Raw genomic sequence first — 27060 nt, forward strand, 5'->3', positions numbered from 1 at the left:
ATGCGTTAATATCTAATGAAACCATACAATATAAATCACAGAAAAAATATATTATAAGACAGAACAATTTATTATCATCAAACAGTTCAATAAATGTTTCACAGTTTCCATGTTATTTTTACTCCTCCTTCTTACAGAAAATGAAACCTCTAAATGAAACATATGCTGAAAGTGATGTAACAAATTTATGGTGTTTACCTCAGACATTTGCATGAATGAGAAGATCGAAAAAATTTCATGAATCAATTAATGAGTCAACTAATAGTCATGTCTGCTCATTTCTCTTTTTTCATGCCAAGCAACAATGACTGCTTTGAAAATGAGTAAAGGAAAAGCTATTGTCAAATACATTATAGAAAAAAAACACCTGCGGAGAGACACATCATAGGACAATTAGATACAGATTGACATCTAGAAATATCTAAATTAGAGAAACTATTTTAAGTGTTTGTACCTATGCAGGAACATACGTTTGTTGATGCGGGTGTTAATAGGATTACTTGGCAAATGCCATAAACCCAAAATAATTTGATGCAAAGTAAATATGCAATTTACCTGAACGTAAATTCTGCCAACAAACACACAAAATAAAACATTTTAAATAAATAATTACATACATAATAAATAACATCTTGCAATAAAAAATACTGTATAAATCATAACAGTTGCAGTTTTATTTTTCGTGCACTCTAATACATTTAAAACGAATGGTTTTAAAATGAGTTTGTATTCTGTCGTGATATGGATTTTTAGTTTGTACAAATGCTAAACGCGAACTGCTGCGCAGTGATTTTAAGGGACTTCCCCATCAACCACAAACTATTACAAAGTCTGACTGAAATGGGAACAAATTTACAATGTCAATATTTCTAAGCTCACAAATAAGCAGGTACTGGTCAGAGAAAGTGCGACCCTTCATTTAAGGGGAATCAAATACAAATGTACTTCAAGAAGCCATGAAAATAGAACAGTTAAGCTGGTACATAATAAGACTCCCATTGCATAGCCGAAAAGTACATGTCAGATTTTACATAACTCCAATGTTTTTGGCTGAAGGTATTTTCTAAGTGTGGCGTGGATTCACCCCTCCAGCTGCTGCTGCAGTTAGTAAAACCTTGACTGCCTCCAGCCTTTTGAAACGGGAGTCCTTTCTTTTTCTCATAGTTAAAAAAATAACCTCCAGGAGTCGTCATAGTTACCGATGACAACGGGGCCACTCATTCACTCCAGGGGGATAATTTTTGTCCAAGTGTTTGGGGAGCAGTAGTAGGTCACACTAAATGTGGGTCAGCGGCAGGGCTCACTGTAAACCTTGATGATGAGCCAGAAGTAACTCCAGTTGGAGATCTTGACTTCACCATGTGGTCCTTACTTTTTGCTGCCTTGTGGCTGCTTGCTCCTGAAAATAAATACAAAAGTAAAAACAGGATGGATGATTATAAAAGCTGATTTATGTATGTATGCAGAATTAACCGGTCTAAATACTCATTGTATTTTAAAAAATCCAATCAAATTAAAGTCACATGCCTTTGATTGACATAATAAATTTTTTTCATTTATGATGCATTCATTATGCAGACTCTTATCCTATTATGTTCTGCCCGGCACACTCACCAAAACTATCAGTGTGTGGGGATCTTCCACTGGGGGATGAAGCTGCAGATCCAGAACTCAGTTCATTGGTTGGAGTTTCCTGCCATAAACAGTTAGAAATATAAAAAAGAGACCAGAAAATATATTAGTTTCCTGACACTTTCTATGGATTGTTGTTATGTAAAGGCATAACAAAGTGGAACCTCTCAGCTGAAATTATTCATACCTGATCGAAAAGATACACTGTGACATCATCAAAAAATGACACATTCCTCCCACGGTCATGGTTTTCTTTGTCCACTGGCTCTTTGGGCGATTTCAGCAAGCTACGCAAACCTACTCTCTTGTCTACGTCGGTTTCTGTGACAACAATGACGCGCCTGGGAGACTCCTCCTCCTGTTCCTCTTCTTCGTCTTCATCTGGATCACTGCCTGTTGATGCAACCCTCCTCCTCCCCCCTCTGTGCTCGCCTCCCTCCCAGAATCCTCCTTTGGGGTTAGGTGAGAGAGGAAGAGAGAGGGCGAGCGGTGGGAGGGTTAGAGAGAGGCGGGCCAGCTTAGCTAAAGGTGGAGAGATGTTAATAAAAAATTATGAGCATTAGGTACCACATATGTCATAGAATGAATTAAAATAAAATTGTAGCCATTTTACCTTTCATTGCTTGGTTTGCAGCTGGCAGTGAGGGAGTAACTTCGGGCTGTTCAAGCACAGTCAGTTCTTCTGTCTGTGTTTCAGCGAGTTCACTCATACACACAGATGGAGAGGAGGGCAGGCTTTCCTCTTTGCTGGAATAAATGCTAAAATAAATCATTTATACTAAGATGAAGCAGCAAGAGATGCAACCAGAGCCTGATGTTATATTGAATATCATAAGAAGATAAAGCTCAGGGCTGAGTTTCCTGATAACAATGTCTCTTAGCACTACTACCTTAACTCAAGTTATGCATTTTCTAGGAGTGTCCCCAAACTTTAACTTTTGAGGTTACTTAAGGTAAACCTTCTTAAGTGCGATGTTTGGTTGATATCGATGCCTCGAGAATCGATTGTTCGCTCTATACCTTGCGTTATAGAGTGGTAAAAGTATTGAGAAAACAATGTTTATTATAAAGAAATGTTTTAGAAATAGTAGAAATTGCATTTATCAGGGCTCACTGAAATAGTATAAAGAAAGAAAGAAATATGTGTGTGTATATAGCTGCGTTAACCAGCTACATTAACTGGCTGCTTGGTTTCGCTTATTCTTGAAAGGGTCAATTATATTCTCATAGTTTGCTATCGTGTGTTAATGTTCTCAGCGATCTGTGTTGATTCACATTATTATTAATAATATAATATAAGTGTCCCATCCAGAATGCCAATCACTGGCGGGAAACCTGCAATGGAATGGAAGCCTTGATGTGCCTCCATCACGTCGTGCCTGGCGAAAGGCATGCATATGTAATCGTTGTTTGTCACTGAGTGAACGGACCGTCACACTGAGGTCTTTCTCAGCCCATATTCATCCCCAAACACCCCCAGAAACTCCCCATGGCATAAAAACGAATTTGCTCCTGTGGCAGGCTAAATTTATGTAGAATTTTCCCCTCTGACATGCTAGCCAGGGGACTAACATGTTCTCTAATGAAATTGTGCAAATACACCAATTAACTGGTGCCGTCTCTGATTTAAGACAACTATTCACTGTCTCTCTGCCATAGTTTATAGCTCCCCATAACAGTCATTCCCTTTAAATAGACTACGCCTTTCCTATCAAATGGTTTGCCAGCTGATGTGCCTTGGGATAATAGGCTGTAATTAAAAACGCTAACAACCATCAGTGTATGACCATTTTATTCATGAAAACACTTCAATAGCCTACACTGAGTGTATTAAACCTGAGTATTTTATTTGTAAAATGTCAATTTAATACTAAATAGAATTTTATATTAAATAATTATATACAATTTTATATGTGAAATTAAAAACGCTTAGCGGTATGAACCATCAAAGGCGATAAGGTATACCTAAGAGCGCTCCAGACCAACCTTACAAAAGTATGACTTACAGAAGGTATACTTAACTAAGAAGGTTTCGGGAAACACGTATGAACGATAAGGTATAGTTTAAGGTATAACTTAAGTATGAAGTGGCGTTAAGAAGGTTTCAGGAAATGCAAACCAGATAATTCTCTGCAGTTTATATTGATCACCATCAAATAAAGACATCTCACACCATGGATGATTTTTAGTTTAGCTGAGCTTTAAAATGCTAATATCATGTCAAGAATAAATATTGACATTATGAGTATGTATGATTATATTTAGCATTCCACAGAAGAAAGAATGAATAAAGCATGACAGAAATGTATTTTTTTTGATGACCCTTTAACTGTAAATGTCTTGTAAGCTGATTCATGTTTTTCTTTTTAAATATTTTTCAGTTTTTATAACATACCTCTCTTCATCTTCAGAGTCTTTGCTCGCAACACTTTCTTCAGTGGAAGCAGTGGAAGAAGCTCCCCAAGGGTGTAGAATGACGCTGTCACTTACTGTAGACCCCCACAGAACATTGGTTTGAACATTTTCACTGAGAGAATACTGAAGCCGCTCCTCACAAACCTAAACAAAAACATAAAAGTGCAAAAAGCTTTGTTAGTTTCCGAACATATACCAAAGAGGAAACTTCATACCATTAAAAAAGATATTTCTTAACTCACCTGCATCATCAGTCCATTTTTTGTCTGCATTTTTGAAAGTGACCTCTGCCCTTTAGAACCATCTGTAGAATGGCACGGCGAGAGAGCCGTTGCCACATGCTGCCCTGTTCTCTTATCCAGAGATACATGAGCCTCTCCCTGGACATTTGGAGAAATACTTTTATACTGCTCTGAGTTTTCTAAGACAGTTGTGGAACTTCTTGATATACCACCGACTTCCTCTTTTTGCTCTATTTTTGACTGCCCCTCTGAAACTGAGGCTGAGTAATCTTGCATTTTTTTGCCACTAGCATCACTCGTGCTTTGCTCTGGGGTTCTCTTCAAAGATTCCAGCAGATCCAAGTTCCCCAAAAACAGATCTCCAAGGGTTTCTTCATCCCCAGAAATGCAGCACAATTGCTCCAGTTTTTCAAAATCCTCCAGAGGTTCTTCATCCAAATCCTTCCACTCGGAGATCAACAACTCAGGGATGGAGTTCAGAGAACATTGCGAGAGAGGTGGATGCAACACTTTCTGGGACCGGACATTTCTCTCATTCACCTGTACACTGTATGATTCCAGGTGAATGTGATTTTCTTCCATGAGAGATGTATGCGTTTTTTTGCCCAAGTTTGCAGTGATACCTTTGTTATGAGTGGTGGTACTGCTATCAATCTCTTCAAGACAATCATTACAATTAGTGTCATCACAACTCTCTGACTGCTCCTTGTGTCCCTTAGTAGACATTTTATCTGTGGCACAGAACAGATTTGAACCAGTCTTGATTTCAATGTGGTGTACTGTATTTGGGAAACTTCTTGGGCTTTGGAACTTCTCTACTTCTGCATGTGGGGAAACAGCAAATTCTGTTAGCTCCATTGAAATCAGTTCAGGGGCTGAACATTGGACATTGCTACTGTGAAGCTGGCATAAATCTGGATCAGTGCTAGTGGTGAGACTTGGGAAAGATGGAGAATCAGGTCTTTCTTTTACAAAAACGACATCATCTTGTGCTTTCATGTTTATGAGAGGACAGTAATCGTTTTCAACCTCATGCTGACAACTCTTAGTATCGAGATCCTCTTGATGTACTAATATGAAGTGAGAACAATCAGTTGAGTTTGGCACATCTACTGTGCAAGATTGATGTTTTTCAAGGTCTGTGACTAAATCTCTTGCTTCAGTCTTGGGTGCCCTTGTGGCTTCAATTTGGTCCCTTGGTACATTGTTGCAGGGACTAGAAAAACTTTCTTTTTGGTTTTGTAGATGTTTAAGCTCATTAGTACGGTCATGCTTTGTAACTGACGATGAGGGAGAGTTATTTGAAGATGTCACAGAGAGTCTATCCTGTTGCCTGTTAAATTCTCTACATTCATCCCCGAATAATTCTTCTCCAACATCATTTTGCGAGCGAGTCTTAGAATTTCGAGTTTCATGATTCACCATCTCAATGGGTCTGTGCACTTCAAGTGCCTCCAACTCTGGGTTCTCCAAATTTTCAACTTCCAACTCGATATGTCTACTACAATGCTGTGGTTTATCATTGTCCATGTCTAGATTTTCGATGTTCTCCTCTTGTTGAAACTCTAGACCTTCTTCAGGTATCTGCTCAGATGTAAGAGTTTCCTTTCCCCCACTAGAATTTACCATATTTTGTTTTTCAGATGGTGGATAATCAGCCTGTCCTATCCTTTCGTCATTAAAGGTATCCTCAAATATTCCCTCAGCAGAGGGATGAGACTCACTATCTGCTAGTTCATCATTTGCTTCAGATTCCCAGAATTCATGGCTCACCTCTAAGTTTTCTTCCTCCTCCCATGCCTTTTTTCCAAAACTTGGGTAAAGCTCTGATCCGAGCCCCACTTCAGGTTTCCGAGTTTCAGCTGCAGCCCACTGGTCATTTTCCACAGGCCAAAGGTGTAGCTCTCCCTGCTGAAACTTGTGGCAATTGAATTCTCCTTTCACAGTCTCCTCGGTTCCATAATCTTCCTCTAGTGCACTCCATAACTCCTTCTCCTTCAGTTCAAGTCCCATCGCAGCACCTTTGCCAAACTCATCAGAACTGTTTTCTTTGGGGGGCTCCGTACAGCTAATTTGCTCCTCTGCAACATTTTGTGAGGTCTCCTTGATATTGAAGCAGAGTTCCCCTACAGCTAACTGACTTTCAGACCTTTCTTTTGTCTGCTCATCTTCACTCTCCTCTAAATAAGAGAGGTTTCTTAAACCTAGTTCATTTGCATCTGCGTCTTGGATATCAGGTTTATTTATCTTTTCTCCTGTGGGTTTAGCATTTGTCTCAGACCAGATGAAATGGGTTGTGCTGAAGTCTGTGTCATCATTGCTATCTTTTGTGTTTATCTCAGTATTGTTGCTGCATTTAGAATGATCAGGCTGTAGGCTATAAAACCGTGATAACCTGGATTTACATTTGTCTGATGGCTGTTCATTGTCAATTTCAGAAATAGGGAATTGAGTTGGTTCAATAAGTTCCTTCTGATAGCTTGACGTGTCCCTTTGAGGCTCGGAGACTGTAGGAGAAAGCAGTCCAGCATCTGCATCACCTGAATCATGAAATATTCTCTCTTTCGAGAATGTGTGAGACATGACCTCAATTTGTACCAGAGAATTATTGGAGCTGTCAGCAAATGGAAATGTTTTTACTGTCTCATCCTCTCCTTTGGAAAACAGCCTAGCGATAAACTCAGCACTGCCTTCACTCAGAGAGTCTCCTGAGGAAACGGTTTTATCAGCACTTTCTACGAGACCCTTCTCTGCCATCACACTCTCCAGAACTCTTACATCATCTGTCCCAATATCTACTCTACAAATGACTGCTTCATTCGAATCCCACAATTCCTGGATATTTTGTTTTATTTTCACCTCTTTATCAAAATGATCATGCTCCAGTGGTACTTCATCCTCAATCTCCATCTTCTCCTCAATTCCCATCAGTATTCCTCGTTCTCCCACAGGAATACCACCTGGACGGGAAAGACCAGATCCATCAGTGCCTCTTCTGCCAGAACCTTCACCACTTTCCAGGTCACTGTCAGAGAAGTAAGCAGAGTCCCGATGAGGTGTTTCAGTTCCCAGGACTCTCCATCCACTGCTAGTTCCACCTGAACAGGAGTCTCCAGGTGTGAGGCAGTCTAGAGAACCAGAGGTCAAAGGTGACAAGACAGAATCTGAGGGGGTCATAGTGGACAGTGACTGATCTGAGTTTGGTTCATGTACCATTGGTGAATGTATTATATTTGTGCTTGTTTCATTTAAAGATAGTGAAGAATCACTCTGAAGAATTTTCTTGTTTATAATGTCTGGGTCTTTTTCATGAAACATTGTCCATGAACAGGGTTCCCTGTCATTTGGAGTGGTTTGCTCAAGGGTTGCTTTAGGGGCTGTTTCCAATAGTGTTATCTGTTTGTTCACGGTGAAGAAGTCCTGACTTATGATGTTTCTAATTGCTGAAAGGGGTATGTCTGAAATATATTCCATCTCTGAGGTTGTATCACATACGGAATTTCGGTTTTCTGTAAGATTTAGAGGGGTTAATTTATTTGGGCTTTGATTTGGAAATGCAGACGGTCCCTTACTGTTTGCATCTACTTCTTTAAATGTTACATTTGATGTCATCACCTCTAGGCCTGGTAAAACACTGTTATCTTTTCTCTGTGTTTGCTCTTTTCCCTGAATAAGTATGCTATTCAAATCTGTTTCGGCTGCACTTTGGATTTGGCCATCACCAGTGATTTGATGTGTGTAATCTTTACCTTGTTGGGAACCATTATGATTGCACAAACTCCTGGTTTCTATTGGACCTTCACTTATACAGTCACATGACAAACATTGATCATGGAATTGCTTGTTTATCTCTTCAATCTTCTTAGATTGTAGATCACAAAGTGGCATGCCAGACACCGACCCATCTTCAGAATTATGTTTTGTGACAGAATTTCCTTCCTCTTTCATAACAGGAGATATGTGGTCCAAAAGAAGGTCCAACTTTTGGGCTACTTCCTCTGTAGGGGTGAAGTCATAAACAGAATTCTTTGAGATTGACCCAGGTGAAAAGTGACTGACTGGATGTACAGACTGTCCTGAATCAAGATTTTGTAGCTCAGATGCTATTTGAAGTACTGGAATTTCTGGACGGACGGCAACCTTTATTTCACTCCTTTTAGCCCGTTTAGTGACTTGAGCATAAATTGCTTCTTTTGTCTCACTCTGTGATTTTCCAGTTTGCACTCTTTCTTTTTCAAACTGTATTGTCTGTGATGACTCTGGGTCAAGGCATATTGACTCATACTCAGGAGATAATGGAATAGGTGAGACACTCTCCTCCTTTTTTTGTTGTCTGGTAATAATTTCAGTTAGAAATGTTTCGGCAGACTGGATCTCCTTTAAGAATTCCTCTCTAGTCATTTCCCCTTTCTTAGGCTCAGTTTCGTCACTCTCCATAGATATATTGGAATGGGCCTTCTTCATCCCATTTGAGAAAGCCTCCTCAGCTTCGGCATATGCTGGCAGATCCCCTGGATGTGCAAAAGGATGAGGTGTGGTTCCATATCGGGAAACTGGGGTCCCACCATCCCCATCATATGCATCCTCACAATCCGACACAGATGTCTCAATCTCTGTGAGAAACAAATCTCTCTTTTTGGCTCTTCCTTCATATCCAGTCAGAAAATCTTTGTCTGGCCCCCAAGCCTGCGATGATGAGTCAAATTCTGTCACAAGGGACTGAGATCTGCGCATTCCTTTGAATCCACAGTTTTTTCTTCCAATACCTTCTTTTGCCCATGAGGCTTCTCCTACTTTCAGGTCCACCGAGTCATTGGAGATCTCTGTCAGAAACAGGTGTATGGGGGATTTCCAAGCAGCTGCCACTCGCTCCCTTTGCATTACTGCATCTTCTCTCCATATGGCAGGAAGTATAGTGGCAAGGCGGGACTGGGTACGTTTCATACCCCTTGAGAAAAGCTCGGCTGTAGCAGGGTCTCGCTCATTGGCCAAGCTGGTGTGCTGAATGGTTGTGCCACTGTTGGGTCTGTCTGGAGACATGAAAGGTGAATCATCATCCTCATAATCCTGTAAATACTCTGGGCTAGAGGATAATGTTCTCTCAATTTTTGGAATTGTTGATTGTGAACGGGTCGTTTTGGAAAAGTAATCATCTTTAGTGTAACTATCTGGGTCATCTTTCGAATTGTACAGAGACTGAGATCTAGTAATGCCTCTGTCAGCATTTCTTACATTAGTGTTGTCACAGCTTAGCGGGTCTCTTTGTAAGTGCATTGCATTATATCTGGAGTATGTCTCTGAGGAGTAATTTGGAGGTCTGTAGTGATGAGGGAGAGGGGGAGGGCAGGTTTGTGGTGGGGGGAACAGCGGGTGGCCTCCAGAGGAAGGTGGAATAGAAGGAGATAGAGAAGGAGATGGAGGCAGTGTCTGGTGAGTGCGATTAAAGCCCAAATGGTCAAAGTTGGCTTTTGACAGTGAACTGCTGCTCATTAATAAAGAATCAGATGTTTCAACTTTGCCTTTTGGGTATGATGTTCCAGAGTAGACATCTAACCCATATGATCTGGTGTATCCTATTGGAGGAGCAGGCAGCGGACGCGAGTTTAGATGGCTACCAGAGGATTCGGACATTGAACGAGGTTTGGGCAGAAGGACAGGTGCTTGAGATCCAACAGACCCTGAGCACCTTTGCTTTTCTTTTTCTTTTACTTCCCCAGGGGTCTCACTAATGTCTATAACAGCATAATCTGTCACCCTGTTACAGCTCTCCCTACTAAACTCAACTAAACCAGTGTTTGTAACCAAAATCTGTACTTCGCTGGATCTTACTGTCTGAGAGGTGCCTCTTACAAAGCTATCTTGCGGACCAAAAGTTGATCTAGTCCCTATCTGAAGCTCAACCAGCTCCAAATCCCCAGGACACTTTGAATTTGTTTTCAATGAATGCCCTTTTGCTTGTAGACTAGGAGACTTATCCTGGGGAGTATGCTCTTCTAGACGAATGTAATACTCACTGGCCAATGAAGGGCTGCGAGCACTTATCACAGGGACAACAGTGGGTGTGTCCAACATTTGCCTGTGGGCAGAATTGGGCGTTGGAATGGGTTGAGGAGGAGGAAGGGGTTTATAACCCCTCCTTCCGTGGGTCTTTTCCCAAAAGTATTCAAAGTTTAACCCTTTGCTTGTCTCTGTTACTGTAAGGATGTCATCAAGCTCAGAAGTAGGAGTGATCATATTGTCCACAGGGTCCAAAAGAGGGAAAGAGTTTCCATTCCCCCTGAGGCAGCAATCCTCCCTTCCATACTCTCTCACTCTCAGCAGTTTGTTTGCAGCTGACTGGAAAGCAGGGGGCCGAAGTGCATCCCATCGTCTTTCAAATGACTCCTCACTCTCCCCTCTCCTTCTGTGTCCATTGTGTTCCTCGTAATCTTCCTCATCCTCATCTATTCTAGCACTTTTCCGACGTCCTTGTTCTTCAGCAAGGAGAGAAGAGAGAAGGAGGAAGACTTTGTTGACGGTTGGCCGTTGGGATGGAGGTAACCAGCATGACTGCATGACCTCATACCTAAGAAAATATGCAACATACTTATTACTCGTCTTATTTGTGTTAAATATGAATTTGAAATGTATAAACCATTCAGACGTGCAATTGTGCATCATCCTACACACAGTACAGTACATCAGATGTGAAAAATGAAAAATGTTATAAAAAAAATTTAATCTTGTTTTCAATGCTCTAAGAGCAATTAAAACACAACATTAACACCCCAAGTGAGGTTTTCATAATTCATGAATGAAAATAGTCTAACCAGTAGACCAATAAAAATGCTGACCAATAGTCTGCATGCGTGAGTTTGAGGCGAGGTTGAGCCAGAGTAATCTGCAGTTCCCTGATGACAAAGGTGAGTACTTCTTCATCACTCAGGTGTCTGTGCGGCTGGGCACCAAATTCAAACAGCTCCCATATCACCACACCCAGAGACCTGTCAGTCAAAAATATAAAAAAGGCAAAGCAGATGAGGTTTAGAAGCAACTAAGCACTAGAAGCTTATGTAATTAATGATCGATTAATTCTTCATGTTTATCTCTTATCTCTTTATCTCTTTTCACACACCACACATTGCTGGTCTTGGTCTGATCGGTTACAATCAAATTCCCACGAAACTCCTCCAGAAGTTCAGGGGCGATCCAGCGAAGAGGGATCCACAGTTTTTCTGGGGTTAGATAGTAATCCTCCTTTTTGTGTAAGGAAAACAAAAATATGAAAAAAAAGTTTCAAAACAGTGATTACGTACAATGTTTATAAGTATACAATATTTAGGAATAGAAAAACAGAAAGTGTTTTACATTGCAAAAGCCCTGTACACAAAACAACACAAAACACTGATCAGTGTGAACCACAGGCATGCTTTATAATGTCTCTATAAAGATTTATTGCTCATAAGTTTTATAATTATAACCTTGTATTGATTGTGCGAGAGGCCATAGTCTCCAATCCGAACAGTAAGATCTGAGGTAAGGAGGCAGTTCCTCAAGGCCAAATCACTGGAGAAAATAAGACAGAACAAAGACTGAATCATCAGTCCGCAGTTCTCATAATTACAAATAATAGAATGTATTTTTTAGTCAGATTTTATAAGTTACAGTAGTCTACATCATTCTGACCTGTGAATGTAATTATTCTCATGGAGATGCAGGAGACCCGAGGTGATGTCATATGCCATTCGTTGCAAAGTCAAAAGGTCTCTATTTAAAAGGTCAGGGGTCATTCCATCAGCCTTTCTCTGAGCTCTTAAATATCTCTTCAGGTCACCCTGTAAAATATTTACAGGAAGAAAGTGCAAAATTATTTGGAGCTTAGTGAAAGGCATTAGAAGGACTATGAAAGCATAACAGCTTAAACAATTTAACAAACCTAAACAATATAAAACTACAGTGATATAAATAAATGTTTACTGAAGAATCTGTACAAACTGAAACAAAAGTGGGACAAACTTGTAATTCTTTATATACACAATCTGTTCATATAGATATTTAATACGCTAAATGAAATGTGCAGATTTATGATTTTTAACTATTTACACAAACTGTTTCCTGTCAACACCTGTATTTTACTGATCTGCTGATCCGATTCATTGCTCATGACAGTAATTGTTTTTAAAACTAATCTCAAAACAAATATTAGGTTCTCACCAGTTGACAGAACTCCATGACCAGAAGGTAAGGAATGGTTTCATTGCACTGGCCCAAACACTGCAGGATATTTGGATGCTGGAGGCTTCTGTGATGCAAGAACAAAATCAATGAGTATATTGTTTTGTCAATGTTGTTACACACTCAAGGTAGAGATAGAGCAATAAGAAAAAAGATAGCAAATGTAATTAAACTAAAACCTTGCTCCAATAAATATAATGTTTTCTTTTGTAGCATTCCAGAGATCATTTTCAACTTGATCAGGGCCAACCAGTTAAGCAGCTACATAATTCATTCAAAATCGTAATTATGCATTTGAAAGATGCTTTTATCCAAAGCAACATGTGGCACATTTTTCTCTAAGCCAACACATGACCTTGGCATTGTTACCATTATGACCATTATACAGCTGATACACAAAAGCAAAAAATTTAAAAAAGAAACAAAAATAAGATAATTAAATAAATGAAAATGAAGGAACACATGTTGGAGGAAAAACAATGAACATGAAAAAATGGCAGGGCAGTATGACCTGTATGGCTCTGACTCTGCCAAGAACTTCCGCTGTTCCAAAGGACTGGCACTGACCCTCAGTTCCTTTACCACAGCTTGATAGGAACTGCAGTCACTAAGCACCTCAGCCAGGATTACCTAACAGAACAAGAAAGGAAAAAGAGAAAACCAAAATAAATTTCTACACTACATCTCCACAGTATTCTGAAAGAAAAGGAAAGGAGGGTAAATCAACATCCTTAAGAAAGTGTGCACCGAGAACATGACCCACTCTCGCTAATACAGAGTACAAATTCAGGTCAGTGTAATTTTAGATGGTCACCAAGTAAGAACAAGACTTTTAGACATTGACCCATTATATCAAAGGTTACATGTTTATTCAAATCCATTTTTTGCTTGTCATAAAAATCTATTACACAGAACATTATATTTACTACATATAATCATAATACTACTCTCTATGAGAATTGGACAGTTTTAAGGTCCAATTCTCGTTATTAACAAACCATTAACTACGACTTTTGCCTCAATAAACTCCCAATTTCTTGGTTAATAATAGTAAGTAAGGTATTGGGTAGGATTAGGGATGTAGAATATGGTCATGCAGAATATGTGCTTTCTAAGTACTAATGAACAGCCAATATGCCAATAATTGCCATGCTTATAGCAACTAGTTAATACTGAGAATTGGTCCCTATTCTGAAGTGTTACCGCTGTGTTAGACATCCATAATGTGTCTTTGTAAATTTCAACCTGTTTATAATATTAGAAATTCAATGTAAATGTGTCTACCTTTCCAAACCAGCCATTTCCAATCTCCTGTAGGTAGTTGAGGGTGTGCCTTCGGAAACATTGAGAACCATCTGTTGGATACAACAGGAAAAGACATTAGATGATTCCTTTTACGGCAAGTTAGTGGTTTGCCTGTGGAAACTGGAGAGTATTTGTGTTTACCCGTGCCGTTAGGTAGGGTGGGGAAGGTCTTATCCCGCAGCGGGAGGGTGTAGACCTCTGGAAATGATGGACAGGAGGACAAACTGTCTTCTGGAACAGGGCTGGATGCCCCAGAACATTCTTCCCCTTCAGCATTATCAAACTCCTAAGAGAGAAATTTTGGTTTAGCCAACTAAAAAGTTTATATAACTTTTTTTTTAATTTCTGTATTCAAACAAGGATTCAAATACAAAGAAAATTGATGTCTCAAATCATTCTATTCTTATTTACAGTCGTGGAAAAAAAAGAGGCCATTTGAAATTTTCATTTCAAATCATCGTTTCTGGATGCATTTTAGTCCAGTGTCTGAAGTGTTTCATCAAAATTAAAGTGAGGGACATAAAGTCAGCAAATGTGAAAGACAAGACACATGGAAACTGTGATTAAAATCCAGGTTATCCCATAAAAAATAGTTTTTCTCAAAAACATGTACAAATATTACTGTTGTATTGCTTAAAAGGGAATAATATGAACTTGTTTTCTTTGCCGTATTTAAGGTCTGAAATAATACAGAGCATATTTCTGTTATTTTTACCTGTTTCTACAGTTGCAAATAAATGTAAATAGAAACAATGTTTTTATTTTTAATTTGGTAGAAATAGTGTTGGTAGTTCACAGAATGAAACAAAAATAATAATTACCTAAACACATGAAAAGTAAATTCTGAAAAACTGAAATGGTCTCTTAATTTTTTCTGCGGCTGTATATCAGTTACACAATATATCAAACTAACATCCCATACACAACACACACTCACACACACTCACAATAAGTTAGACTTACATTGAACCCCACTCCTCTTTTGCAGCAAAGGCAGGTGAGAAGCAACAGAACAAAAGACACGAGTCCAGAGCAGGAGATGAGAATAATCACATAAGGGGGAGGAGAGAGAGAGTCGTCCCGGGACAGAGAGACTAAAAAATAAATTGAAAACAAGAATAAGAGATGGCATGTATAGAGTTTCACATATCCATCCTGAAAATCAAAAGATAAAACAGAAGAAAAACAGAGAGAGAGATTTTATATATTCCTAACAGGGAGAAAGTGAAAAGGGCAGCGTTACATTCAGAACATAGCACAGGAATCCAATGAAGAATTTTCATTGCACGAAGGGTAAAAGTACAGTGAAAAGCAGAGGAAACCAGAACATATCATTTTTAGATTGGGTGAAGGGAGTTTAGGTTTGAAGAAAGCAAAGGAGAGAAACCAGAGAATCATCAAACAAGACATTCCTTGTACTTGTCACCATTGAAGAAGAAGGAAAGGAGTTTGGAGTTTTGTTTTGGGGAAGAGCCTTTTAAAGGAAGGGGACTTGATCGTTGAAACATATTTTTTTGTATTTGGAGGGTTGCTGGGTCAAAAGGAAAGGTGCCATACTTGATATTGTACCTCAATTTGGTCGTTTTTTGGAGAGCCATCTGTAAAGGAGAAAAGGTGGGGAGGAGGGCATGATGTTAAAAGAACCTACGGTACCAGAGGCTAATAATGAATCTCCTTTATTACTAAAATCACTATCATTTTGACATGAAACCTTATGTTTACTATTTGTTTAGCAACTTTTGCAGACATTCTATTGTTGGAGAATGTCCCCTCAAAACTAAAAAATATGTTGTATGAAAGACTGTTACCATCAAAAAGCATGTAAAACTACTAAAAACATGTTAATAAACATAAGTGACAAAATTAGACATTGTAGAATTCTTTAGGACCGTGTCAAGTACTTTTTGGACAGGTCTGGGGAGGCAACAGGATCTTAAATGAGGCTCTCAATATAGCTGTTTAAAAAGAATCACAAAAAGCAAGCATTTACAAATAAAAATCCTTAACGAACACTGTTTATAGGTCATTTTAAGATGTGCTCATTTTAATGCCATTCATTAGTGGAAATTTTTGTGTTACTATGTGATTTGTATATTTTGAATATAAATATCTATAGCATATGAACTATAATTAAATATAATTTTTGTTTAATATGGTAACAAATACCAACCGATTCTTCAATTGTGATTATTAACATGAATTTAGCTTGATACTCTAACGCGTTTTGATTTTGCTATTGGAGCTCACCAGTCGGGTTATTAATATGAAAAAAAACTCACATGATGATATCGCTATCACAACACCAGAACACACAAATGCCTCGGAAATTATGTATGTCAATATAATGTAACGTAAAATATATATTTTTATATAAAAAAACATGCCACGTTTAATGATAACATTTTGCATTAGAGAAACATTTCGCACATATTCGGGTTCCGAACTACAGCGTAAAGGTGTATTATTCAGGATAACCTTGTATTGTTCGGGGTGCTGACCAGACATTGGTAGACAGACACGGTTCTGTGCGCATTTTTTTTCTCTGACCATATGGTGGGCAACATACTGCATACATAAGCGCACAACTAAACACGAATGAATGTTGGCACATTTGTGCCAATATTCCTATGAAAATATCAGGTTAAAAGATGATGACGCCAAACATTAAAATGATTCAAGGGGAAAACACGCTATGTAAACATGATTTAGTTCAGGCCTATTGTATCGTAAAGGGGAGAGCTGTTTTGAAGGCCTACAATGGAAGATCATACATGCATAACAGAAGAACAGACAGACCCTCAAGCCTATACATGTGAAGGCACTATGCAACCTATAACATGCTCGCATTCATTTTATTTAGCGGTGGCAGCTGTCAATTATATGCGTAAAAACATCAATTATATTATATTATTTAAAACTGGTAAGAAACACCATAACGACGGCGTTGTCGTTCATGAGTCACTCATAACCAGAGGTTTAAAATACTCTGTAAAGACATCTCTCATCACACTGTAAAATCCCCTGAATCATCTCCTCCCCCCTCCGGCGCATCAATAACATCCTTGCAACACTCTCACCTTCCTTCTGCGGGGCTCCCAGTGCTCTCTCCGGGTTGAAGTACGACATCACCCCCACCAGAACAATCACCCAGCACTGTAGTGACATGGTCGCGGGGTCCACGGCTCCACCATTCGAGCGATGCTGTCAACGATCCACGCCGCTCGTCTGGCTCCCCGTTAGCTCCCCCCTGATAAAGAAACGTCCCCTTGTTGTGCCAACCCGCTCTCTTCCTCCCTCCGATGCTCCTTTAATCCGCAATTAAACACGGCGAGCGCTCTTTTGTGTCAGCCTAATCCTGCGATCAGCATCAGCACCAGCGCTCTTTTGCTATTGCGTCTTCATCAATATCCCCTTTTCAATGGCGAAAACGGCAAGGAAATAACCTGAAATGAAGTATTCTGCTGGCGTTATTCTCGCGTATATCCTTCCCTATGTATTGTCTCCGTTGCATGTGTGCGTATAGGACCAATGTTTTTTTTTTACAGCGAAACCCCTCTACGTCAGACTCGAGCGAGCTTGCGCTATTACGAGCCGTGTGCGCCTCGCTGCAAATTTCGTAGGTAGACGTTATTCTCCGTTGTGATTACGCGGTGCCTTCGCTCAGGTGGCCAACAAAAGCGTTTGTTTATGAGATCGGTGAGCTGTTGTGCAACGTCGACGCCCCCGTGTCGTAGACTTGGGTATCATTGCATCAAAATCCCCTAAATCGGACCACCTCCACGAATCGGTGACATGATCCGTTTGGGAGGACAGGTGCACATAGCGTGGTATTGAAATTCTCTGTAGCCTTCGAGTTAATTACATGCAAATCTCTGTCTGTGTCTGGAAAGGGGCAAATATTTTCACCAGTGGGGAAATAACCATATACATAAATAACAATTAAACGACATTTTATAATACATGTTGTATAATATATAATCAACGTCTTTGTGTTTATTTGTGTCTACAAAATGCAGATCAGAATGCAAAACATTGTTATTGATCAATGCCATTCATAATTGTTATTATAAATGGCAGAGAACAAGGAGTAAAAACATTTTAGGATTTAGGTTTTCAAGATGTTCACACATTAAAATATGTAAGGCACAAAGGAAGGATGTTCTCAGACTCTCACAAAAGCATGTCCACATTTAATGCTGACGCAACAGAACTGTACATAAATAAATTCTGATGTAGATCCTCCAAATGATGACATTTATATAAAAGTGAATCGCTCCTGTGCTAGGAGCGCAAACACATGCAAAAAGTACGTTTTCCTGTTTGTCCATTTTACAAAGCTTTCTGATGGATGTGTCGGAGAGGCCAGATCGATGGCTTTTATGTAGCAATCACTCATTTTAACTGGTCTTTACACTTTACCTGTGGCTAATTTCTATTCCAATCACAAAACAGGGACTTTATTCAGCAAATTCTAGACATTGGTAGTAAATCAATCCAGCTACAAGCTAATAAAAGCCATACTGATATCCGTCTCTCCTTTGCCTTTTTCGTGCCAATTCAGGAAAGTAGGCACTGTTGTATGGTCTGTCTCTATCACCCATCACTCTCTCTTGTTTTTCTTTCCCGCCTCCACTTCTCTGATCCAGTAAGGCCTGTGTCCTTTTCCTCTCCTCCGCTTCTCTCTGCAGTCGTTCTGCCCGTAACCTCTCTATAGAACTGTCATGGGAGGATACAGCAATTACAGATTGCAATACACATGATAAAAAAATCCTTATTCTTTTTCTTAACACGACAATATGAAAATACATCAATGCTACTAATAAAGGCATTTACATGCATTACAAATTGTTATCAGTCACAAATAAAAGTCTTTTAACACAGTCATATTTTCACATTCAAGAAATGTCTCAGTGAGCATAATGATATATGAAGTATGACTAAACTGTTGTGTGGTCATGCAAGAGTGTTTATTTGTGTTGACAGATATTTCGCACCTATCTCCACTCTTTTCCGCTCTGTCTTTCTTCTTATATTTCTTCTTCCTGTCCTTCACTGCCAAAGCCTTCTTCATATCTTTGAGTGGATCCAAACTATCCTTCAGCTTCCTGTCTTTCTTTTCCCTCTCCTCTTCAGTTAAGCTCTTTTGCTGTTTTTTGTCTTGACTTGATATGGGTTTATCTTTTTTGTTGCTCTCTTCCTCTCTGTCTTTTCTATCTTTCAGGTACCAGGGGGTGGCTTCTGTTCCAGGAGCAGGGCCCAGAGACACTAAAAGACCAATGGCACGCTCCTGCTTCTCCTATAACAGAAAAGGAAAAAGTTTTATTATTATAAGGAAAATGTCAATTGAGCATGTTTTATAATGATCTGTAATTCGCTTTGGATAAATATGTCTGCACATTAGTGTAAATGTAAAATGGATTATGGTGTGTACGTCCCGATTTATGAATAACAGCCTCAGAAACCTAATCAATCGAGCATCATCAAACAATAACATCAAGACTGTAAGCCTCTTACACACCTTATCTTCTTTCTTCTCTTTGAGGTATTCAGCATTGCCTTTCTTTTCAGCAGAATCTTCTATAGGAAAGAGATTGAGATGTTCTATCTCTCTGGCTCCCCGGCTCGTCTGTGTGGTTTCTCCATCCTCTTCATGCGGGAGAGCTCCTCGAGCCTTCTTTCTCAAAAAATCAGTTCGAGCCTGAGGGATTATGGGACAGATAGACAAAGGAGAAACACGTATTTAGATCAGGATCCAACTAGAAAATATTAACTTTAATTATAAATAGAGCATTCAGCATATTTACACTTGCAATTAAGTAATGTTGACATATAAACATTAATCATGTTTTTAAATTGTGTAGAGCAAATAGGTCATGGGGGTCACCGAGTGCACTGAAAAGCTGTGGTTACAGTTAATAAACCTAGAAACAGTGGAAGGATGCTCTGTTGCGATGGTTACCTCTTGCTCAGCGCGTTCTACTCGCCGTTTAATCTCACGTTCCTCCTCCGCTGCACCAGTCTCGTCACGGCGCACGCGCGCAATGTTGTCCTTATTGCGCACATGCCAGCTCTTCTTGGGCAAAATATTCATTGTAAACGGCTTGAGACGACCGTAAATATAATAAAGAACCACTGACCGGTAGTATGTTCGTCGGGGCACGTATAATGTCCAGTTAACGAGGTAACAGTTCAGTTTGAGAATTCGAACAGTCTCGTCTGGCTTTACCTCAGTCTCAAGTAACTACGTGCCCAAATCAGACTCCCCAATTGAATCCTATATATACGCCGCGCATTTTCAGTCAGATGTATTGTAACACGATGCTTATAACCTTCATAGTAAGGAATATACATATATTTCCTTAGCACTCGAGCGCAAGAGCGATCTGTAAACACCGGAAGTATATTGACGTTACGTAAAAAACGTCAGACGTATACGTTCGCTGATGCGCTACATGTAAAATGCCACATGAGGGCGTCCAATCAGCCGTAACTACTCCGGTCACACAAAAGACCTACCTTTTCCGGTTTGACCGATTTGTCGATGTGTTTTCTGATTTGTTATTTTGTTTCCAGAATTGTAATTGTGCTTTATGGTTTGTTAATGTGTTTTCAGATTTGGTGTTCACATATTTTAAGTGTGAAAAATTAAAAATGCTGAAATACATTATCATAAAGAAAATAAATAGAAATAAATTCGTGCTCAAAGAAAAAATGTAAATGTAATGAAGTCATTAATTTAATTTCTTAATTTTCAAGAAACTTAAACACTTAAAACCAATTTACTCATATAATCATCTTCTCATTAAAATGTAAATTGTGGAAGCGGTAACTCTCATTTAAGATCTGCTGTTTACAGAGTATAGTCCATAATAAATTTGTTTAGTGAACTGTGAGTCTATCAAGTCTTTGGTCTTCATCTGGAATAAATGCATAATTGTTTTGTCCATTCCACTGCTGTTCTGTCTGGTAGAATTGTTCTGTGTCTCTCTGGGGCAGCTGCGGTTCATTTAGCTCCTTCTGCATTGTGGCATTCAGCTCTTCAATTTGTCTCACTAAGAACTGCTTGTCACGCTGTTCCTGTTACATCCAGATAAATAAAGTTGAGAGTGTGACAATTCAAAGAATACACTATCTATTTTGTGAATCATTTATAACCAAGTACTCACCAGTTTACACTGAGATTTCAGCAGTGCTACACTTTTCCCATGAACAGATGTTAAAGCGCCCATATAGCACAGGAGCACGCTGTATATTAAATATAAAAAATATATGTAGAATCAGTCAGTCCTAATCTTGCTGCATAACATTTGAATATCCAGACTTTCCCAGTGTTACAACTTAATGCATTTATTTTATAAGGAGTTTTAAAAAAAAACAGTAATAAGAAACCATGAACTCCATCATCAAAGCTGTTAGATGCACGGACCATGAGATGATGAAGAGTGGTATAGAGAATTTCTGGGATCCAATGTAGAATAAAAAGTCTTTACTGGTGCTGGTTAGCATATCGATAGCTTCTGGTACAATGTGCCACATTGATGGGGAAAATCTAAAAGGCCCGCAGCCATAAGATGGATGAATCCTTTAAAAAAAGCAGAAATAGGAGGCAATGTGATAAATGCATCATTATGAATATTATTTTTCAGGCATTGGAAACAATGTGATAGCACAACAGTGTGAATCGGTCGCTTGGAACTAATGAGGTTTGGCAAGAGAGCAACAAACAGATCTTACTTAGCTACACTGTAAATAAGAACCACGCTGGCCAACATCCATCCGAAGAGGAGAACCAAAAGGAAGAAGAAGTTGGAGCTGGTGGATCGAAATGTTCTCAGAGCGGGTTGACAGTTCTGAAACAAAGTTATCTGATACAAGCACACACAGACAAATACAATAATGAGATTTTACTAAAGCTTTTGACTGCAAGCTGAGAGAGCAATGATGAATGTAGAACAAGACACACAGACAGTGCTAAGAGAAGAACAGTGTTGACCTTTTTGCAGTAAAAGAAGAGGATGAATTTGATGGTGTTTATAAGAGGTAACAACGGAGAGAAAAGAGCTCCAGACCAAACCACTGTTTGACTGTAAACTAGAGCAAGAACATTCGGGGGAACCAGAAACTCTTGCCGTCCCACCCACTGAGCCAGTTTACACGAGCAATGATCTACTATGATTCTAGGGAAAGGAAAAAAAATCTGTTTCAGATATCATCAACTTACAATTTATATATAATATAGAAATGCATAACAATATACGACAAATTAAAAATACAGACCTGCGTGGGAATTCCACCAAGATCAATGTGGCAATTGTTATCAGAAAGTCAAAAAGAGTCAGTTTATACATTTCTTGTCCAACTCGTGTCTCCCAACACTGTTAAAGGCCAGAAACAGAAAACTTCTTTAATTATATAAATATAAATTATTATAAATATATAACATCAAACCTCATTTGATCATGCTTTGGAGTAGTGTATATGTTAATTCCTTTCAATGTACAGTATAGGCCTATATATATTATATATATTACCTTATAATTTTCATAATTATAACCGCAGGGGGTACAGTCTAGACTAGATGTCTCTCCAATGCAGGTAATCTGCGCCCAAAGAGTGTACAGCAAAACACCCAAACTCACCAATCGCAAGAACACTGCACTATAAGAATAAAGAAATTATTAAAACTGGGAGAAACAACTAATACAAAACAATGACCAAGACTACATCAAAGGGCGAGTGGATGATGACAAAGTGTGTATATTTAGACACATAATTGTGCTTTATTTGAAATGATTAATTTAGCCATTTACTGAGGGTCACAAAAGGAGTAAGAGCTCTTAACAACACTCCAACCAAGGCAAAACAATGATAAACAACAGCGGTACATCAGCTCTTCATCTTCAGGCTCTTTGTTTCCTTTATGTTTGATATCTTTATTTTATGTGCATGCGAGTGTTGATCTAACCGCAGCAAGGCCAAAATGACGGTGGTACTGGGAGAATGCTTTTCCAGTAAAGCAATCTTGTCACACAGAAGTGGCACCACAAAATTGCTCGTTGTTATGACAATGGAAGGTAAGTACTGCAACAGCAACCCATTGAAGCCTGTTGTTTTCTCGGACTGAGAAATAGAGAGATTTAAAAATCAAAAATGTTCAGTATTTGGTAGTTACAGTCACTTATTTTATCCTTTTTTATTGCAGCATTTTGTACCTGGCTGAATTGGGTTACTTCAGCAATCCCATAGAAAGTTCCACCAATGAGTGCCAAGACCACAAGATTGAGGAAAAAGCGTAATGCATAGAGAGCGATCGCTTGACCCAGTGTCAGCGAGGCAGCTTTTCGTTGCAGTCTTTCTTCTTCCAAGTCCACCTGGGACAGAGAGACAGATGAATAGAGAGATAAGGCTATATATTGAATTACTTAACTTCCATTTAAAAAATGGATTTCCATTTAAAAATTTTAATCTTTCTGTGCCGGGAAGGCTTTTAAAGTCAGTCATCTCATACCTGTAACTGATATCGAATATTATTTTGTTTAAGTTTAGCGGAACGGTCTCCCTGGAGACCATGGTCCCATCCTGTAAACACCAGCATACTGTAACGCCCGACTGCTCCTCCACCAGTCGCTACAACAGCACAGGCCACGCTACCCATTCTATTGACCCATCGAAAGAGTCATTTTGTTGTCATGTCCTTTCAATCAGTGTACAAATAACAAATAAGAAAGTTACAAACATTTGCATGTTGTGCATGTGCATGTGTAGTGAAACTCACCTTATAATCATACAAATGAGGCAGAAGAGGAAGTAGAAGGCTGCAGTCGATAGATATGCCAGAGGGATGTTGTAAGAGAAGCCTTTACTCTCAACCATTGTATTATTATAATAGCCGTAAAACAGATAGGAATATTCCATAAAACCCTAAAAAAAGAATATCATGGCTGTGAGGAGTATCTGCGATAAACATATTGTGTTCCTCAGGATATGAACCCAAGAACCTGCTGTTGCTAGCTCCAGGCTTGACCTCATATGTGATTAATTAAACAGATTATTCTTTATTTTTCATGATTAGTTTTCATAATGAAAATTGTAAAAAGCGCTATATATAAAGCTGACTTGACTTTAGGTATAGGAAAGCAGCAAGCCTGGAAGTACAAGTATAAAAATGCCTTCTTATTTATACTACATCTTAATATATAACAACTGTTTGTCAATACCGTTCCTGAGACCAGGTCCAGAAAGTATGTGTAGAACACAGCCAGGGGATCAGGCTTTGGATCATACTGTAAACATTTATCCACACCTGTGGATGAAGAAATCATAATTGACAGGGATACAAAAATGATTCTAAAGTTAAAGGGAAAGTAAAAAATTTGTTCCATTTACTCAGATTCGAATTGTTCCAAATCAAATTTCTTTGTTCCGATGAACACATAGATTTGGAAGAATGCTTTTCTACATTTTTCTAAATATCTTATTTTGTGTTTAACAGAACAAAGACATTTATAAAGCAATCTTTCCTATGGTAGTCAATGGTGGCCAAGAACTGTTTGGTTACAACCATTCTAGCAAATATCTTTCTCTGTGTTCATCAAGACATAGAAATGTATTCAGATTTGGAACAACTAAGTAAAATGAATTCAATTTCACTGTTAATTCTTCATCCAAACTGGTTGTACAACTCTTAAACATCACCAGGAAGAATTGTTCTTTATTTAAATAAGTGTGTGTGTGCAACAGGAAGGGATTTCTTTCCAGGTAGTGTTTTTCCTGAATCCAAAAATAATAAAAAGGAGACCAATTTAAATCAAGTGTTCATTCCACACTCCCTTTAAATCTAGCATTTTTAGTTTTTAAGGCCTAAAATAATGCTAAATGTCATTAATTATGCTTATGTTTGATAATAAATGGATTTAAAGATTATCTCAGATAAGTATGAATGGTTAAGTTTCCAGTCATTTATGTTTTTATTCGAGACTCTGAATAAAGAAATCGTGTTAAAACTAAACAAACTGATGGTGTTCGTGCTTTTACTGGTTAGATTGACTGAGAGAGGGATGCTGGAGTTGAAGCCAGTGGAACGAAACACAATGCTGGGACTGAGGACAAATGCTGCAATTAACAGGAACGACAGGAAGTTGAGAATCACAAGAAATCTCAGGAACAGGAAGTAGGATTGGACTCCTCCACCAAAGTGACCTACAAAAAATAACCATGAATCTCTTTTACAATAAAGCACACTATCCAATATTCAGATGACCAGGTCGGTTTGGAACCAACAATGATTTTCTCATGGATGCTCATGCTGTTTTTGTCACCTCCTATTTTTTGGATTCCTCTCTTCCACGGAACCACGTAGCTGAAAACCTCTTTGGCAATCTCAAATAAATGGTGAAATGTCTTTGACTGCTTGATTCTCCAAGATCCCCATCTGGAAACCACTGGAACTCTCATCTTTTGCACCTGCCTTAGAAAGAGAGAGGTGGAAACGGCCCTATTACCAATGAATGTTGTTCAGTTTTATACTTTTGATACTTCTTCAAAATCAAATTTTTATTCTTCAAGCCTTATTTAAACTACTTTCTTTTTCATTTTAATGGGCAGGAATTGAATAATTGAATGTAGGAAGATGAAAACATACATGATGTTTAAAACGGCCATAACTCAGACAGTTTCTGCATATCTCATGTTAATCCTGAGTACTTACATAATGGTATCGTACCCTACAAATATCAGTAGACTCTTTAGTTTGATCACATTTATAAAAGACAGATACAGCTGTACGATTACTTCTGAAAACATGCGAGGCGTGTGGGGGGGGCAGGAGGAGGTGGAACTAAAGCACGTGCACACATAACCAACGAAACAGACAGTTTTACTAAATGCGTGCGGTTCATGTCCGGCATCGTTTAGGGCGGCTGCTCCATCTATCAGTTTCAAACGATCTCCAAATCCAGCGTTATATCCACCGTTTATATAACATTCATCACCCAAATGCAGTGAACAGACAAACACAGCTGAACTTTGGAAACTTAGTTCTCTCTCTCCTGCACACAAGTGAAAGGGACTTGTGTGCATGCTCCTTCTCCCTTTCTCCTCGGTTGATGCGTGGGCGTGCCGTGTGCTTTTCCGGGAGAATTGTCCAATAAGGGACTAAGAACAGTTGTTACGTAACGATTTTTCATGTTCGAAAAAAACTTTCAGAAACCTGTACGAACACAATGCATGAAACACTTTTGCCTTTAACAAAAAATTTATAAATCATCTGTATACCATACTGCTCTCTTCAGACCCATGTGCAGTGGCAGCTCACGAAGGTTTCGAGGTTCATCGGGTTCTTCTGCATTCTCAGGTGTGGAGGCCCAATCAAAATGAACCGCACTGGTATCCTCAGCTGGAACTGTCCGTAACCGCAGTGACCGCTGGGAACCGTAAGGACTAATATTATAGTCTGTTGGTGTTAAACACATAGAAAAGTCTTGAAAATGAAATTATAAAAATACTGTTTAAACAGGATTTAGAAATTAAAATGATTATTATTCAAATAAATGTTAAAAATAGAACAAAATTGGGCAACATTTTCCCAGTAGCTCTAAACTAAATGAACTCTTATTTTCTATTCATGTCAGATTTACACAACACATTTACACAAGCTAAAAACAGGTATACCATCACTGATAGATTTTCACTGTTGTACAATCCATATTACAACACAATTGTCCTGTTAAACGTCTACAGATCTTTTCAGGCTAACATAAATGGATCACATCTGCAGTTCAAAGAAGTAGATAAACATCGACTCTCATTTGAACTGACTGCCATCTAACTTCATCATGGATAAACATATTGTCCATTATCATAAACATACACATAAGCTACACTCTTGTTCCGTCTTACCTGGTGGTGGATGAACTTGATTGTGGATTTCTCTCAGCTCCATCAGAAATCAGGTACTATCAACATGGATTTTACATTTAAACAAGGCAAACGGCTTCGTTTACAGACGTCAATAGGACATATTAAAGCATAGCTGTAATTTGTCGAAATCCCATTCCCGTAGAAGATCACTGGTGTGTCGGTGTATCTAGGTATTTCTGTCACTTGGACTTTGAATCTCAGGGAAATATACTTCATAAACACTTCCTTGTACTTTTACACAACCCCCTCGGTATGTTTACTCCTTAAACACAAAGGTGGCATTTTCGCAGATCCCATTACCAGGCATCTGAAATTTTCTGTAAACTGGAAAACT

General features: G+C 38.8%; 4 protein-coding genes across 5 annotated transcripts; all 4 read right to left on the reverse strand.

The window, feature by feature from the left end:
• Nucleotides 1–53: 53 nt before the first annotated feature.
• LOC306901318 (uncharacterized protein) lies at nucleotides 54–7217 on the reverse strand (the record flags this gene model as incomplete). Its single annotated transcript, XM_079468997.1, has 6 exons — nucleotides 54–1399; nucleotides 1615–1693; nucleotides 1820–2154; nucleotides 2246–2379; nucleotides 4028–4191; nucleotides 4290–7217. The coding sequence occupies 6 exons, from the start codon at nucleotides 7215–7217 to the stop codon at nucleotides 1272–1274; spliced, it is 3768 nt and encodes a 1255-aa protein (XP_079325123.1). The 3' UTR covers nucleotides 54–1271.
• Nucleotides 7217–17401, reverse strand: LOC306901319 (uncharacterized protein; the record flags this gene model as incomplete). The annotated part of the gene is made up of 13 exons (XM_079468998.1): nucleotides 16886–17401; nucleotides 15378–15406; nucleotides 14772–14902; nucleotides 13950–14094; nucleotides 13788–13858; nucleotides 13015–13133; nucleotides 12483–12570; nucleotides 11955–12103; nucleotides 11750–11834; nucleotides 11404–11525; nucleotides 11123–11272; nucleotides 8601–10854; nucleotides 7217–7417 (listed from the first exon to the last, which is right to left on the reverse strand). Exons 7-13 carry the CDS (start codon nucleotides 12498–12500, stop codon nucleotides 7217–7219), a joined length of 2979 nt encoding a protein of 992 aa, XP_079325124.1. The 5' UTR covers nucleotides 12501–12570; nucleotides 13015–13133; nucleotides 13788–13858; nucleotides 13950–14094; nucleotides 14772–14902; nucleotides 15378–15406; nucleotides 16886–17401.
• Nucleotides 17402–17573: 172 nt separating this feature from the next.
• leng1 (leukocyte receptor cluster (LRC) member 1) lies at nucleotides 17574–20239 on the reverse strand. Its single transcript, XM_079468915.1, has 4 exons — nucleotides 19768–20239; nucleotides 19327–19506; nucleotides 18803–19104; nucleotides 17574–18524 (listed from the first exon to the last, which is right to left on the reverse strand). The coding sequence occupies exons 1-4, from the start codon at nucleotides 19897–19899 to the stop codon at nucleotides 18314–18316; spliced, it is 825 nt and encodes a 274-aa protein (XP_079325041.1). The 5' UTR covers nucleotides 19900–20239; the 3' UTR covers nucleotides 17574–18313.
• Nucleotides 20240–20522: 283 nt separating this feature from the next.
• Nucleotides 20523–26923, reverse strand: tmc4 (transmembrane channel-like 4). Of its 2 annotated transcripts, none has more exons than XM_079470192.1 (16): nucleotides 26706–26923; nucleotides 26082–26259; nucleotides 25127–25275; nucleotides 24843–25007; nucleotides 24026–24111; nucleotides 23584–23729; nucleotides 23317–23464; nucleotides 23021–23179; nucleotides 22774–22928; nucleotides 22340–22466; nucleotides 22086–22183; nucleotides 21802–21985; nucleotides 21543–21673; nucleotides 21235–21390; nucleotides 20975–21053; nucleotides 20523–20885 (listed from the first exon to the last, which is right to left on the reverse strand). In XM_079470192.1, the coding sequence occupies exons 1-16, from the start codon at nucleotides 26746–26748 to the stop codon at nucleotides 20688–20690; spliced, it is 2202 nt and encodes a 733-aa protein (XP_079326318.1). In that variant the 5' UTR covers nucleotides 26749–26923; the 3' UTR covers nucleotides 20523–20687. The 2 variants fall into 2 exon arrangements, with proteins under 2 accessions (XP_079326318.1, XP_079326319.1); XM_079470193.1 differs by having other exon boundaries at nucleotides 26082–26230; nucleotides 26706–26918.
• Nucleotides 26924–27060: the final 137 nt, after the last annotated feature.

Source organism: Barbatula barbatula, assembly GCF_947034865.1.
Source record: "Barbatula barbatula genome assembly, chromosome: 12".
Lineage (NCBI taxonomy): Eukaryota > Metazoa > Chordata > Actinopteri > Cypriniformes > Nemacheilidae > Barbatula > Barbatula barbatula.